Source organism: Suricata suricatta, chromosome 15, assembly GCF_006229205.1.
Source record: "Suricata suricatta isolate VVHF042 chromosome 15, meerkat_22Aug2017_6uvM2_HiC, whole genome shotgun sequence".
Lineage (NCBI taxonomy): Eukaryota > Metazoa > Chordata > Mammalia > Carnivora > Herpestidae > Suricata > Suricata suricatta.
This window is the reverse complement of record NC_043714.1, coordinates 75169565-75186163: the sequence shown is the minus strand read 5'-3', so window position 1 is coordinate 75186163 and position 16599 is coordinate 75169565. Positions and strand designations below refer to the sequence as shown.

General features: G+C 55.9%; 1 protein-coding gene across 1 annotated transcript in view; it reads left to right on the top strand.

Moving 5' to 3' along the window:
* TRAPPC9 (trafficking protein particle complex 9) overlaps positions 1-16599 on the top strand; it is a 529205-nt gene that overhangs the window by 349187 nt on the left and 163419 nt on the right. The window contains exon 19 of the mRNA XM_029923171.1: positions 3752-3862. Coding sequence (XP_029779031.1) covers positions 3752-3862 — 111 coding nt within the window. The remainder of the gene's footprint in view (positions 1-3751; positions 3863-16599) is intronic.

Here is a 16599-nt window from a genome sequence, read left to right as displayed (position 1 = left end):
ACACACACACAATGGAGTACTACACGGCAATGAGAAAGAATGACATATGGCCATTTGTATCAGAGTGGTTGGACCTCGAGGGTGTCATGCTAAGTGAAATAAGTCAGGTGGCGAAGGACAGATACCATATGTTTGCACTCACAGGTCTAACAGGAGAAACCTAACAGAGGACAATGGGGAGGGGAAGGGGGAAAGAGAGCTGGGGAGAGTGAGGGACACAAATCATGAAAAACTACTGAATACTGAAAACGAACCGTGGACTGAAGGGGGAGGAGGAGGGAGGGAGGGAGGGGGGTGATGGTCATGGAGGGGGCACTTATGGGGAGAAGCACTGGGTATTATATGGAAACCAATTTGACAATAAACTATTAAATAAAAAAATAAAAAAGAAATAAAAATAGAAAAAAGTTAAGTCTTCCTCTCCTTTGAACATAATACATTTCTGCATTTATTCACTGTCTTTAATACCAACCCATAAAACTTTAAAGCCATTCTCCATAAAGGTCCTGCAAACATTTTAAGAAGATTTGTCCTAAGTGCATTGCTATTGTAAATATACTTTCTTAAAACAATTATTTGGTCATTGTTTTTAGTTGATATATAGGAAAGCTACTGATTTGTGTGGGTCTGTGTCTTAATCTGCTATTCAACCACCTTTGAGTGTGGTTTTCCTCATTTTACAAAATGACTAAATGTTTTATTTTGTAAACTCACCTCATCTTTCCCAGTCCTCTCTCATCACAAGAGTGTGACTTCCATGAGAGTGGAGGTGAATTTTACATGTTTACTGTGACGCACACGCCCAGCGCCGGGATCAGTACGTGGCGCACAGCAGGTGCTCAGCGGGTGTTTACATGTGTTAGATGAAGCAATAGAGTTCCTGATTCTCAGCAGAGGAGACAGGACATACGAACTCAGTGCAGATGGTCTCACACACACTCTGCTGCCTCTGCCTGGAGTGTGTGTCTCCTTTCCCCCTGACGGCATCATCCCCTTCCTAGGCAGATGGACCGGTTCTTCCGGGGAGTTTTCCTGGGTTTCTCTATATTTCGTAAAAATGGACCCAGAAATAAACAGACAAGACAATTCAAAGCAAAGCAAGCTGGAATTAAAAATAGTTATATACTCAAATGGAGCATAAAACCTAAGGAAACCATCTGAAGTGATATGGAAAGATACAGAATAAAGGATATTGTGGTGGGCACAAAATGCTACTGCAGTGGAGGAAATTAATCTATAAATGATAGAAAGTGAAGATCTGCCAGTACATCATGAAGCCAGCGACGAGGAGGAACCAAAGCACTGGGTCAGGAGGCCCCACACTCAGGGAGTCACAGAAAGGGACACACGAGGATTACATACTGATGTTCATGCCTGTGCCGTTTCCTAACGCTCTGTGAGTGAAACAACATGTATCTGAGTCTTTTCTTCCCTGCTTTTTAAAATCACTTCAATTTTCCTCCTCTGATAAATGTTTTACGAATCCCCATTCCTGATGAAAGATTTTGCTGTGATTAAAGATTTCATGAAGTTATGACAAAGGCAGATCTTCATTCTTGAAGGCTCATTTTTCTGGGAGCCGAGTGCTGAGGCCTCTTGTGTGCAGCTGTCAGAGCTAATGAGTATTTTCCAAGTGCTGTGCCTCTGGGGAGAACACTCCCACCCAAAGAACCTCGACTCAACCAACGTTCACGGACCTGCTTCTCTGAAGACGTGTGGGGCAGCGTCTCACAGAAACGGCAGGACAAGGACGCTTTGCCTCTCTCCCCCGAGAGTGGGTTTCCACCTACACGTCTTAAGGAGCTGGTGTGTCACAGGTCCCCCGTAGCCTGCTAATGACGATGGTGATGTGATGACAGCGGTGTGCGTGTGGTGTGTGCGCGTGCGGCCCTGGCCAGGGGACTGCCCGTTTCTCTCCCTCAGATCCCTTCTCTGGAAAGACCAGACAACAGGGTTAAAGATACTGGTCTCCATCTACCCTGAAAAGCACAGGATTTTGAGTTTTAAGACTTGGGTGTCAGCAGCCTCCCTGGTGTTCGTGGCCATGCCCTGAGCCTCACTTTCCTTACTTATAAATGGGTCTAGGGCGGACAGCCTCCCAAGAGCATTGAGATGAAATGAAGTGCGGGCCGCCCTGGTGCACAGGCATGTTTGCCCTCCCCCCTTCCTTTGCTACCTAAAACGCCTTGAGATATAGACTTGAGAATTGTGAGGCCGTTTGGAGGGTCATGTTGTTGTTTTAGTTTTAAATTTTTTTTTAATTTTTATTTACTTTTGAGAGAGAGTGTGTGCGTGTGTGTGTGTGTGTGTGTGTGTGTGTGTGTGTGTGTGTGTGAATGGGCAAGGGGCAGAGAGAGAGAGAAACACACACAGAATCCAAAGCAGGCTCCAGGCTCCAGTCAGTCAGCACAGAGCCCGATGTGGGGCTCAAACCCACGAACCACGAGATCATGACCCGAGCTGAAGTTGGACACTTAACTGATTGAGTCCCCCAGGTGCCCCTGAAAGGGTCATGTTTTGAAGACCTACAAGCAGAAGACCCCAAGCACAGATCTTTTTCTGTGTCTTTCTTCCCCCTATGAAGAAGTGCTTACCTCGCTCCAGAACGGTTTCTGCCTCTGTTGCCGACATCTGTGTCTGCTCCGGTTGTGGGTACGGCTGTCCCGTTCACAGGAGCGAACACTTACTGGGTCCTTGTCACGTGCCCGCTGTGCTACTTGGTGTGTAAGACACTGGCCGAGCTTCAGGCGAGCTTTCAAGTATAACGGAAACCTAATGACGGGGGACTAACACAGACCGTGTGTGTGTGTGTGTGTGTGTGTGTGTGTGTGTGTGTGTGTGTGTGTGTGTGTGTGTGTGTTTCGTGTTTCGTGTTTCTGTGTGCGCACCGCCAAGGAGCCTGGCGGGCAGGAGGCACCGAGGGGCTGCTTCCGCTACTGCAGACGCCCTGGCCTCCCGGACTCCTCCCAGCGCCAACCGCATCCACAGCCTCCGTGCCTCCCAGCAGGTGCCGGGCTGCTCAGCATCCTGCTCACGTCGAGGCGCGGTGGCACGTGGGAACAGGGAGGCTGAGGGGGGGATCACTTCTCCCAGATGGGTCGTCTTACTTGGACAGAAGGTCTCCAGAAGCCTGTCCTTATTGGCTAGAACTTTGGCTCCAGGCCTTCTTGTGTGGTGGGGTGGGGGCAGTGGGGCTTGGAGTGTGTTGTTACCTTCTGGACTAGAGAGAACAGGGCTGGTGGCATCAGGAGGGTGGGAGAGAGTAAGGAGGGTGCAGTCTGCGTGAGGCTCATGGTCGGCGCACCCCCGCTCCCCGTGATGCACTTCTCTACTGCCAGTGCCCGCACCTTGCTGGGCCCCTGCAGGAGGCCTGCAGACCTGGCGACTGTGTCACAACATGGACCTGCGGTTCATGCACGGGCACTGCGTGCCGAGCGCTCTGCCAGCTGCTGCCTTACTTCTGCGTCAGGTGTTCGAGTCCTCACATGCGCCAGGCCTGGGGAAGTCCAATTACCGTCCGAGGGCCACTGCATTATAGACGTGTGTCCCCAGGGCCAGGGAAGATCTGATGCCAAACCTGTTTTATAGAGTGAGTCTCCATGACCCGTTATGCCGGGGCATGTGACATTTTGATGCATCGCTTTTCTGATACCTTCAAGAAATGGGAGGTCTCTGGGGAGGAGAAAAGGGCCAACTTGCTCTCCTCTCTGGCTCCCAGAAGATCCTCAACTTTCCTCTGTCTTCCATGCAGTACACGACAGTGCCACCTGCTCCTGGACGTCTTCAACTCCACGGAGCACGAGCTGACCGTCAGCGCCCGGGGCGGCGAGGAGCTCATACTGCACACCGGCGAGTGCCAGCGGTAAGTGTCCCCGCGTCCTGCCTCTCCCTGCTCCCATCACCTCACTTGGAGTCACTGAGATGACCCTCCCTCTGAGACCCCAGGGGACAGTCTTGTGTCCCTCAGAGGCCTCATGGCTCAGTGAAAGAATCTGAAGTGGCTTCACATTGGAGGCGAGCGCGAAGTCCAGGTAAAGCCATGGGGTGTCCGCGGAAGGAAGCAGTGGCCTGTGCTCCCAGGCCCCGCATCTCCAGAGACACGGAGGCACCTGGGCGTGGCTTTGTGTCCAAATTGTTAAAGCTGAATCTGGGGCTGGTTGGTATTGCTTGTGGGGCCTGGGTCGATACTACCAGGAATTTGGAGCAATTCCACAAAAAGACAGGCCAGGCTCAGACCTGTGGGAGGGGTGTGTTGCCCCCAAACTCAGTCCGCACGAGACAAAGGCAGCCTCCACCGAGCCCTGGCCTGGAGCCAGGGATGTGACCCGGTCCAACAGGAGCAGAGTTGGAATTAAGCCCTGACCCGAGCAAAGCCAGGGCCTCTGGGGCATGTCCCGAGGTAGGCAGAGCTCCCTGACTTGGGGAGGAAGCTGTTTGCCCTGGGGGCCCCTTCCCCAGGCCACCCCCCTGCCTGCGGGGCCCTGCTCACACCCGCACCTCTGTCTCCAAGCCGAGCTCGGGTGGTAGAGACGGAGTTACAGTTGGGATGAGATGGAGCCAGAATACAATTTTTATCTTTAATTGCAAAATACTTCCCACATAGAGACAATAATTTAGAAACCAGCATCCACATGTCCCAGATTTAAGCACTTGGTGATATTTGCCCCAGATCTCTGTCTCTTCCTGTCTTTCTTCCTTCCACCCTCCCTTCGTCCTTCTTTCCTCTGTCAGTCTAGTCTGTGTCTTCCTCTTATTTTAGGGAAATGAAATGTTACAAAACAAAAACGCTGACACGAACACAGTCAGTGGGGGGACTGCAGTTTCAGGCCAGGGCGAGTTACCACCGCAGACTCGTCAGAGCGATGACAGACACGGACAGGGCTGGGCGTTGGTGGCGATGGGAAGGAGCCGGAACTCGCCCGCCGCGGTGGGGCTCTGAGCCGGTATGACCACTTTGAAGAGGGTTTGCAGTTTCTTGGAAAACTAAACGTACACCTACCCTGTGCCCAGCAGTTCCAAATCCAGTAATTTATTCAAGAAAAATGTAAATGTTTGTTCACAAAAAGACCTACACAAGAATGTTCATAGCCAAAAAATAGAGCCCAGATGTCCATTACGGGAAAGTGGATAAGCAAAGGGTGGCGTTTTTCCTGCAAGTGGAGTGACACTCAGCACTAAAGCTGACACGCTCCTAGAACACAGCCCGGCGCTCCGCCCCGAGTGAGGGGTCTCCCCCAGGAAAGCCGGCGCTGTGGGGTTCCATTCGCCCGAAATCCCAAGGCGAGCAAACACGTCTACTGTGGAAATAGCAGACTTCGGTCGCCTCTGCAGAGGCCGGGGTGGGGCTTGAGCAGGAAGGGGCTCAGGGGTTTCCTGGGGGGTCTTGTACAACTCGATGTTGGGTGCGGGCGACACCTGTGTTCGCTTTTGCTAAAATGCAGCAAATGTGCACTTAAGAGCAGTGTGTTTTGTCGTAAGTCACCCTCACCCTGAGAGAAAAACCGTACACACTGAAGGCTCTCGGAAGGCTCCGGAGGGCTGTGTGCTGTCGGCAGCAGTCTCCGGAATGCCCGAGAAAGATGAATGCTGGGTAAAGGGGCGGAACGCAGCACGACGCGGTGCTCAGCACATGGAGGACACTGACTGGTGGACGCTTCCAAGGGCCTGAGGGGATGTTCACGGGAGACTTCTTTCAATATTGTATTTGATATTTTTTCATAATAAATGCTGGAACAAATTAAGTGAAAGAGTAGCCCAGCCCCCCTCACTGGACCGCCATCTCTATCCTTCCCTCCCTCCCCGGCCGGGGCAGTGGGGGGACTGCTGTCTTCCGGGCGATGGAATCATTCACACCATGTTTTGCTACTTTTATTGTATTTATATCTACAACCAAACATTATTTTCAGGTTTTTTTTTTTTATGACAAGTGGTTCTATATCACATATGTCTTTTTAAAAATACATCTTTTTATAACTTTAAATCAGCATTCTGCTTTGGAGCTAAATATAAATCTGACTCTCTCCTTTCGACTGCTATTTATATTTCATTGCATGAATACGCCACTTGGTCCGTGTCCGTGCTAATCCACTCTGAGGCTGCTCCGGAGTATTGCTGTTTAATGTGATTACTGCTGATGACACACATGCATGCAGAGTCAGGCCCTGGGGTCCCTACTGGAGACACAGGGACCGCACCCCGGCCAACGCGCTGCCCGGCTCACCCGTCCCTGCTCCTGCACCAGAGCCGTTCTGTGAGGACCAGAGAACTGCAAGTTTGGGCTGAAAGTTGGAGGCTTGAGGTCCAGTGACTTGGGCGCTCATGGCCTGCCTTTGAGAGGAGCCCAAAACGCGCCCCCTGGAGAGGTCTGTCGGGTCCCCTGCGGAGGACTCGCCGCGTGGGGGCGCACGTGCTCCTGCACACCAGCCACGGCCGAATGCGTCTGGCGCCTGGCTAGGACCGGCTCCTTTGTAGGGCCCAGAGCGTCCCTGGGGCCCACTCCCCTGGCAGCTGCGTGGGCCCAGCGCTGTTCTCCAGACTGTGGCAGCGGCTGGCTGCGCTCTGCCTTGTCTTTGTCTGGATGTTTTGATGTGGTCTGAGATCCCAGGGGAGGTAAGTCTGGCCGTCCTCGGACACTGACATGAAACCAGTTGTTAAAAATTCGAAATTGTTAAGGCTGCTGTCTCCTGGATCGTTCTTGTGGATGGAAGGCTGAATGATGTTAGCAGTCCCGTTCGCAAATAATCACAAATTAGTCTTGTGCTTCAGGCTTCCTTGTTATTGAGCCTTGTGCTTAAATTCTCATTTCTCAATGCTCTTAGCTCACACATTCTCTATTCATTCATAAAATATTCACCCAGTAAGTACTGGTGCTTGGAGAACCTGCTCTGTGGCGCCTGTGTCGGGCTCCGGGAGCACCAGGATGAACAGGGTCCCCTCCCAGCGGGGAGCTGGGGTGACAGGAGGGTGAGGAGGTGATGAGCGTCCCCCAGGGCCAGCCGTGCGCCTCTCCCTTTGCTGTCTGACGGGGCATCTTGCTGGCCCGGGGTGCGAGTGGCAAGCCGCTGGTCTGGGAGGCCCTGTTTGGCTCTGGTCCCGCTGTCCCCACTAACCAGCGGCGAGTGCCGGGAAGCCCGGTGTTTGTGGCCGGGCGGGGAGGCGCTTCCCTTCCGCTCCCTGCACCTCCCTGGCCTTCCCCGGATCGTGTCAGACACATGTTCTGCCCTGGGGCGGCAGCGCAGTTCTGGGGTCCTCACAGAGCGGCTCTGGTGGAGGGAGCAGGGACAGGTGAGCCTGGCGGCTCCTGGCAGTCGTTGGCCGGGATGCTGTCCCTGTGTCCCCAGGGCCCTGTCTCCTCCCGGTGTCCTGAGCCCAGCGCGTCTCCTGCCTCTTCCCTTCTCCCATGAGGAGCCATCCCAACTGAATGTCTGGCTTTGCCCAGGGCTGAAGAAGGAGGCTTCTCTGAGGTCAAGCTCCCAAGCGGTTGGGCTCTGCCTGCAGCCAGGGCACCGTGGTTCTTGGACTCCACTTTAATGCCTCCGTCTGTAGGTGATGTTTCCATTGCCGCCTCGGAGGTGGGCGGATGGGCAGCGCTCTGTGCTAGAGAGGGCACAGCCTGCTCTTAAAGACCCCGGGGCTGGGATTAGTGTGGCATTGTTACTGCCCCGCCCGGAGCCCGGCATCCCTGGGTACGGAGGCATTTGACTACCCGTCCGCTGGATTGTTGAGGTGCTTGCCTCTGCCGACCCCCGGGAAGAAGGGAGTGGGTGACTTCATTCTACCCAGTACAGGAGCACGTGTGCTCAGGCCCAACTCAGGAGCCACACGTGTCCTCAGGAGCACGCAGCAGCAGCGTGATTGGGGTTGGAAGGAACCCTGGAAGGCAGAGCGTCTGGAAGTTAGGGCGCCCTCGAGGGGGGCCGTGTCTGTCTTTGATAGATAAGAGCTGAGTCCAGTGTTCACAGTCGCTTGGTGGGCTCCTCACTTGTCTGGTTCACGGCTGTCCTTGGAGTGGTGATTGATGGTTACGGGAGGTCTCCTCTCCGCTTGTGCTCTGCACGTGTCCAGCCCTGTGGAGGCCCCGATCCAGTGTAAAAGCTGGCAGAAGGCGGGTAGATGGAGAAGCTGCTGGGTCTTTGGCTTCCAGGGTGTTCATGAATTCATTCCACAGAGGTTCCCAGAGTGTTGGGCTGGTGGCGGGCCTGGCCCACAGGCGAGACAGCGAGTGACGGTGGCCCTGGCGTGTGGTCACGGCGCCTGTGTTGGTGTGGAATAAAGGCGTGCCAGCAGGCTGTTGGTGCACGGTAAGGGGAGGTGAAAGCACGCAGTAAGAAACCTTACTGTGCGTGCAGGGCGAGGGTGGCTGGGAAGGCTTCCCGGAGGAAGGCGTGCTGACGTGGGGCAGGACAGCAGAGCCAGAGTGACCTCCGGCTGGCGCACCGGGGCCGCCCAGGTGCAGGCATGGCGCACTCCCGGGAGTGGTGTGAGGGCGTCCTCGATGGGCCGAACGCCCGCATGCTTAGTTCAGAAACCCCTCTCTCGTGACCGTGTTTCTTAGAGATCCTTCGTCACCTTTCAGCGTGGGATACAGCATTTCAGCAAATGGATGCAGAGCGAACCACCTCCCCTTCCTGATCTCTTCTTTAGAGTGTCCTCTGGAAACGAGTGACTGGGCACGGCTGCGGCATCAGTTCTGTAGTCAGGGACCAAGACTTAAGTTCACTTGTGCCAAACGTGAATTGTGACACTTGGCCTGGAGCGACTGCCTCTCCTGGGGCTCCCCATTGCCTGTCGTCCCCTTCACAACCCGGTCCCCCCGCCTCAGCGGGGCGCCTGCAGTCACAGCGTTGTTGCCCGAGCGGCTGTGTGCCGCAAGGCACCCTTTCGTTGGGCAGCAGCGTCTCCCCTTTACACCGCCCGGCAGCTCATGGGAGAGCATTGTGCACATTTTTGCTCTGCGTAGGAGAGGCCACACTGCCAAGGCTGGGGGAAGTCAGGTGGCGCTGACCAAGGCCGCCTGTTTGCGACGGTGCCTCTGCGGGAGCCGTGCCAGTCCTGGGGGCCGTGTCCCCTGGAGTTGGGCATCCTCCTCTCTAATTGCAGAAGATGACTAGCAACGGTAGAAAGCTTTCACCGTGAAACAGCATAAACTTTCTTACAAAAATACGTTGTTGCCAGCAGCAAATTTACTGGAAAATTGAGATGGTAATTATTGTTTTTATGCTTAATTGTCAAACCATTAAAATTAAATTTCATGACCACCCTCATTTATGTACACATCTTTTTAAAACTATGGTAAGAGGATGTTATCTTCTCCATGCCTCAGGCTGCCGCGCACTGTCCCCTGCCCCACGTGGAGGCCCCACCTGTGTCCAGGGTGTCCAGGCGGGGGCCTCCCTGGGGACTGATTGCTGACTGGCAGTGAGCGGTCCGCCCTGTGGCAGGAGCCCTGGAGTGTCCCTCCCACCACAGGGCAGGACGGGCTCCCAGAGCACACTGTGCCCGGTGCTCGGAAACCTGGCCTGGACGCTGTCCTGGTGGCAGAGACAGCCAGGAGGCCTCCCAGAGCCCCGCATCCCCTGCTAATCTGAGATTGGGCTCCAGCTGTGGCTGCGTCCACCCTGTGTGCCATCTCTAGTTCAGCTCTCCTCCTGCTTCCCAACAAGCATCTCCCCCTCACACCCCCCTGGTTTTCATTCTTCCCTGGTCATGGGAGAGGCTGGAGGACTTCCGGTGACACAGGAAGCGCCGACGTGTGAGCGCCTGTGTCAGCTGTGCCGCTGCTCACCCTCCCTGGTCTCCTCCCACTCTGCCGTCCTCCTCACTGTCACTGTCCATTCTTAGCAGATGAGGAGCTCGGCTCAGAGAGGTGACCAGCGAGGGGCCGGCAAGGGCCCCTTCTTCCCCAGTGTTTTTGGTTGTGATCTCATGAAAGTGTTCACAGGCACTTGGAGGCAGAGAAGGTGCTGGCAGAGTGAGGCCCCCCTGCCCTTGCCTTTCACCCCCCCCGCCCGGCACCTGCACCCCCCATCTCCAGGCACCTGCACCCTCCCACCCCCGGGCACATGCCTCTTCCCTCCGGCCCCTCCTCCATGATTGCAGATGGTCTTGAGCTGTTCAGTCCTGTGGGCCAAGGCTGAGTGGTCATATCCAGGCTCCCTCTGCTGTCTTGGGCAAGTGGCCTGGCCTTAGTGAACTTGTGAGTGCTTTTCTCTCTTCTCTTCATTTTTTTACTTTCATGCTCTTTAAAATCCAGTTAATTACCAGGCAATGTAATACTATTTGTCACGTGTCTGTTGACCATTTGTATGTTGTCTTTGGAAAAGTGTCTATTCATACTTTCTTATTTTTTAATCGGATTATTTGTTTCTTGGGTGTTGAGTTTTAGTTCTTTATATGTTGTGGACACTAACCCTTTATCAGATATGGCATTTGCAAGTGTCTTCTCCCATTCTGTGAGCTGCCTTTTAGTTTTGCTGGTGGTGTCCTTCGCTGTGCAGAAGCTTTGTATTTTGATGACGTCCCAGTAGTTTATTTTTGCTTTCATTCCCTCTCACCTCTGGAGACCTATATAGAAAACTGTTGCTTCGGCCGGTGTCAGAGAAATTACTCCCTATGTTCTCTTCGAGGATTTTTATGGTTGCAGGTCCCAGCGCTGTTCTTTAAAATGGGGACAGTAATGCCTGTTAGAGGTTGTTACAGATGCTGACGTTAAGCCGTGTTGAGTACACAGCACCACCCGTGACCCACAGCGGGCGCTCCACAGGGCACACGTGGTTATTTTTCAGTACCCCTTTGCCACACCTTGAAAACGTGGGTTTCCTTTTCAGGGAGATGACTGTCCTGGGGTTTTGTTCAAGTGATGAGTTGTTATTTGGAGCCTCATTTCCCTGGCTTCTCAATGGTGTCTGACGTGGAGACAGAGAAAGTTCTCGTCCTCAGGAGTCAGACACCACAGGGAGGATTTAATGTGAGGAATTGTTACCGAGGAAGAGGTTGGTAACCGGGTAACTGTGACCGTAGACGCACCAGCGAGGCGTCCGCTGCAGGAACCGTTACCGCCCCTGGGGCTGGGGGCCGAGGCAGGGGGCTGCGATTATTAGTTAGAAGCTGGGGACTGTGGGCGTGGGGCGGACCCTCGGTGCTCTGAGGAATGTCTGGGGTCTCAGAGGGAGGTGCCACGTTGTGGGACGTACCTCTTAGAACCAAGGGCAGAAGGACAACCGTCTGGAAGTGACCAGAAGCCCTAGAGGGAGCAAGAGCCTCCTTCCCCTGTTTCCGCTTCCTCCTTTCACACCCTGGGGGCTGGGAGAGCAGAGGTGTGGCTGCAGAGGGGCTCCTGCAGGACGCAGCGTGATCCCCCGCTTTCCCTGCTGGGATCGTCCTGCCCTTGCTCGTACCCATGGGTCCTCGGTGGTCTTGTTACTCTCGCTGCTGCCAGACCAGAGGGCCCCAAGCCTTGCTGCCTGCTGCGACGACAGGGGCCTTTATAATGTCCTCCCACACTGGACCCCGTGTCCTGACCTGGCTGGTTGGGTACTGCCAGGACAACAGGATTTGTGACTCTTCCCCTGAGGCTCTGACATGGGCCACGTGCCAGAACCGTGGGGCCGCGTGGGGAATTATTTGAGAACCGTGTTTGTGGCATGGTTGTTGTGAACATATCCCCTCCCTGGTCCGGCGTCCTGAACATGGTAGGTGCTTGGCGCCATTTGGTTGTGAGTGGGGAAGCAGTGTCATTCGTGTCCCCGCCTCCTGGGGGTCTGAGGTCTTCATGCTCTCTGATACCCCAAGGATCCAGCCTCAGCTGCTGAGGTCAGTGCTTCAGGTAGAGCATTGCTTTGGGTTGGTTGAGTCATAACTGGGGCCGTGGCATGTGGTGGCATAGTTGGTACCTTGCATAAGTTGTCCCTGGCATGGGAGGTCTGAGATTCCACCCACATCGTGCTCGGGATCAGGGCCTGTGTTCGCTTAGAGGGATAGAGCCCCTTTCTCTGATTGGCCTGCGCAGGGTGAGTGGAGTTTGCGTTGTGCCCACCTGGAGGGGACACGCTTTTCTAACGTACCAAAGGGCATCCTGGGTGTGTCATCCTAACATGTGATTCTTCTCCTTACTTAATTTTAGGGACCTATTCCCATGGGGGAAATGGGTAAGAATACATAACATTTTATTCCCGGCAGGATAAAATGGTTCTCTAAGTTTGGGGCTCGCCCTCGCCTCAGAGCTGTGCCGCGGGGAGTTTAGAAGCCGTGAGAGACCACGCCCCTGAGGCTCATCGCGGTCTCTGCCGAGGGTCTGGTGGAAGTCTGTGGGCGCGGGGGTTGGGTGGCAGCGGGGTGTGTGGACACCAGGTGCGTTCTCCTATGCTGGAGACTTAAAATCCACAGCAGATCCCTTTGGCCTTCAGTCGTATTTGCTTTTGTTGGATACTTGCTGTTGTCAGAAGAGCTGAGGACAAGACCCGACTGTGTGCACAGCCCTGGCTCATGGCACTCTGTCCCCGCTGGCCTGGGGCTCAGGACAGGGAGTGTGAGTGCCGGGCTCCTCCCCTGGCCAGAGATGGCGGCATGTTGGTGGACAGCTTCTCCGGGGAAGACCGTCACGGGAGCCTTGGGCCAAGAAGGGGCTGGCCGGCCAAGGGCAGATGGGGATGGGGGCTGCTAGGCCAGGAGGTTGGGGTTGGGGACAGCATGCGGGGCTCTGCAGGCTGGAGGAGGCCATTCAGGGTTGGGACTGCACGGACAGAGAGAAAGGGCCCGTGAGGCAGAGCCAGGTCCTGTTCTGGAAGGGAAGGGACGGTCATGGAGGGTGTTAGGTGGGACAGTGTTGGATGGCCTCCAGGGAGTGTCCAGAAACGGGTGACAGCTGGAGAGAGCCTGGGTCCTGGTCTGGGTCGGTCATGGCGGTTGTGACCGGGGTGCCCTCTGTGCCGCGAGGAGAGGCCAGGCCCAGACCCGTCGGGAGGGAGGGCTGGCCGGGCGTGCGGGTGGGCGTGGGAAGGAAGAAGGTTCTCGTTTGGACAGAGCTGGGTGTGACGGCGTTGTTTTTCACTCCCCAGGGAGCACAGGGGCGGAGTGGGCTGGGAGATGGCTCTGCGGGGCGCACAGGCTGTGGCCACACAGCTGGCTTCCTACCAAGCAGACATGCCGCTCTGTGACCTTGGGCAAGAACCCCCAGACGGGGGGCCGAAGGTCCGGCTTCCCATTGCATTCGCCATATTCTTGCTCTCTGACTTGGGGCTTGCCACTCAGGTCCTGTGAATTCTCCAGTCCCACAAACCAGGTCCCCTGAGAAAACAGAAGCCAGACTGAGGCACCTTGCACATTCCTTGGAAAATTTGACCATTTTTACTCTGTTCTCTCCTGGGAGAGAGGGAACGGGTCTTTTGGGGAGAGATGGGGAGGGCTGAGCTCTCCCCTATTTCCTGGGAAGGGCATTCCGGAGCCACATGGGGACCTCAGGCTGCTGAGACCTGGCTGTCCCGGATGGGGCTGGCTCACTGCTAAAGTTCAGAGAGCACGGCGTGGATCCTCTTCAGGGCTCTGGCATCTGCTCTTTCTGTTTGGCCCTGGCTGGCCCTGGGTTTCCTCAGGTGACAAGGCACTTCCTGTTGGACCTCACACAGCTTCCCAGCCCAGGAGCGCGACACAAACCCCCCACCCTGGGCTGGAGGAGAAGTGGAAGGGGGTTTAGGAGGTTTAGCTCAGTCTGCCTGGTGGGGATGGGACGCACCCGGCAAGCCGGTCCCCAAACAGGGATATCCTGGGTTGGCAGCTCCGAGGCCAGTCCAGCGACTTGGCTCTTGGGTGGGGGGTCTTGTCGGAGTTGTGCTGTGGCTTAGCAGCCTGGTGACTTCCGGCCCAGAGAAACCGCTGTGTCCTTCCCTGGACTGCGGCTTACACAACGTTTTTCACACGGTGGGGGAGGTAGTGCAGTTGGAAACTGGCTAGGAGCTCAGACAATAAGGCCCAGTGCTCACCTGCCGGGGCGCTTGGCCACAAAACCCAAGTGAAATGGGGTGGACATAATAGAGCCATTTAATTTGTGTCAGTTCAGAAAGTCTCTGCAAAGTTATGTTAACTCTGAAGACCTATTAGCCACTGGAACCTGCCCGAGATAGACATGGAGGCCAGCGTGGGCTCCAGGGCGCTAACTGTAGTGCCTCTTGGCCGTGGCCAGGGGACCCTTCCAGGGCTTTCCGCACTGACCATTTGCTGGCACGGTCTCCCCTACGTGGTCACGTTGGACAGCCCCGCCTGTTCTCTCAGGCCACCCCTCTCACCCTTCAGTCAGAGGATCCCCAGCTGAGGAGACCGAGGCTCCGGGAGGTCACGTGACTCATCCGGGTGACGGGGGGTATGCATCCCGGCCTGGGACTGAGCCGGGGTTGTGATGCGATGCGGGAAGCTCCGTCCACTGGTTCATCCTGTCAGGAGCCAAGCCGTGTGGCCGGCATGGGAGGCAGACGGCACAGGGTGCTGATGCCGAGGCCCTCCTGCTGTGTTGGGGAAGGCCGGCAACCTGGTGGTCTGTGTGTCACGGGAGCAGCTACGGGACAGGCAGGAGGAACGCCGTGCTGGGTGTCATTCCCAGAGCCTGGGTGCAGAGTGTCCATGTGGGAACAGGGGCATCTGGCCACCTGCCTTCCGGCATCTCGCAAGGATACCTGTAGTGCACACGTGTTGTACATGCACGCCGTGTGGTCTGTGGGAGGCCTGAGTTTGTACACGCCTGGACCCACGCATGGAACTCTGAAGGTTATTCCTGACACCTGGGAGTTACTGTCCCAGCTCACGGCCTTTGTGTGAAGCGTGCTTGTGGCCGAGAACCTCCCCGCTTCAGAAGCGGGGGAGGGCGGGGCTCCGGGGCCCGGAGACCTGGGGCAGAGTCGTCCCCCTTCTGCACACTGCATGGCCCCGGCTGGAGTCCTCACCCTCGCCTCCGTGCTGCCATCTGCGAAACGGGGACAGTGACCCTGCTCGCCTGGCCAAGGGGATGAGCAGTGTGCCACCAGCACCCATCCTAGGCATAGAGCCCGTGCAGCGTTTGGGGACAGCTCTGCACGTGGGAGTCCACTTCTGCTCTGGAGACACTCGGCGTCCCTCCTGTCTCAGCAGCACGTCGTTCTGAAGAGGAAAAGAGGCAAAGGCCTGTAGGACGAGACTGAGGGAGGGGACAGTGGCTACTTTCCTGAACGCGTGGTTGGTTGGCGGATAGTGTGCCCGAGGCCTGCAGAGCCCTGGTGCCCTGTGGCCGCGTCCTCCCGCCTGACCTCAGGGTCGTCGTGGACATCCCTGAGACCCCACACCGGGGACACGGTGGGCCTCCCCTGCTGGGAAAGAGTCCAAGCCTCCTGAGAGGGGGCCAGGGGACACGGATAACAAGCAGGCCCTGGGAGGCCGGGAGGTCATAAGGCCCCAGGGCAAAGGCTGCGGGATTTTTAGGGAAAACAGAGCATCTGGGCACGTCAGCACAGCCCTACCTGCAGGGAGATGGCTTTTCACTGGGGACGTGCTGTCCCCCCTCCTCTTACTGTTGCTCCTTCCGTGGTTTTGGGCTTATGACCCCGGCCAAGTCCCCGTGGATGCATGTGACCATGCACTCCACGCTGGCGCATCCTTCTGTGCTCCCAACCCTGATCACCGCTAACCCTTTCACAGTCTCCTTAGTGTTGCCTTTTCTGGAATGTCATATGGTTGGAGTCGTGTAGGATGGCGCCTTCAGTTAGCAATGCGTGTTTAAGGCCCCTTCGGGGAGCTCATTTCTGTGTAGCTCTGCCCGATACCCGTTGTCCGGGTGGACCCTGGTGTGTCCATGCACCTCCCGAAAGACATCTTGGTTGTGTCCGAATTTGGGCAGTTATGAATAAGGCTGCTGTAAACATCCATGTGCAGGTTTTTGTGTAGACAGAAGTTTCCAGCTCCTTTATGGAAATAGCAAGGTGTGCGGTGTCTAGATCACACGGTCAGAGTACGTTTAGTCTCAGAAAAACTGCTGCGCATTTTTAAAAGCCAGAAACTGCGTGCTTTCTCGCGCTTCTCCCCATACTGTTCCAGTTAAGGAAATGAGAAAGAAGGGTGTCTTGTCAGAGTAGCGCAACCTAGAGCATCATGGGGGCTGGGGCCTCGACGGTCCCTTCTCGGGGACGCCCTGCAGCGCCTGATGTGCCTAGCCGCCTCTTGGTCCTTTAAGACCCTACTCGCGTGTGCTCTACCTCTCAGGTGATGTCGTCTCTTCCGTGTCCCTGCGCCGGGAGCCACCTCGGGCAGGGCTGGCGTGTTTGTCGTGTCTGCACTGGCTCCCAGCCAGCGGGAACACCATGGCACCCCCTTGTGCATCCTGCAGTTGAGGCTCAGGTCCTCCACAGTCACAGAAGGCCCAGAATTGTCTTGACGAAAGATGGCTTCTTGCTCTGGCCTCCTGTGTGCGTGACGGGCGGGCTTCAGCTCAGCTCGCTTCGCTGTCCCATTCAGGACCCCAGTTCTGTCTGGGATACACTGGTTTTGTGACCGAAGGGGAATAGAAGGAGACAGGCCACGTGACGGCTCAGGAGCATGCTGCTTACGTGTGGCCCATCATTTCCGCTTGTTTTGTTGGTCCAG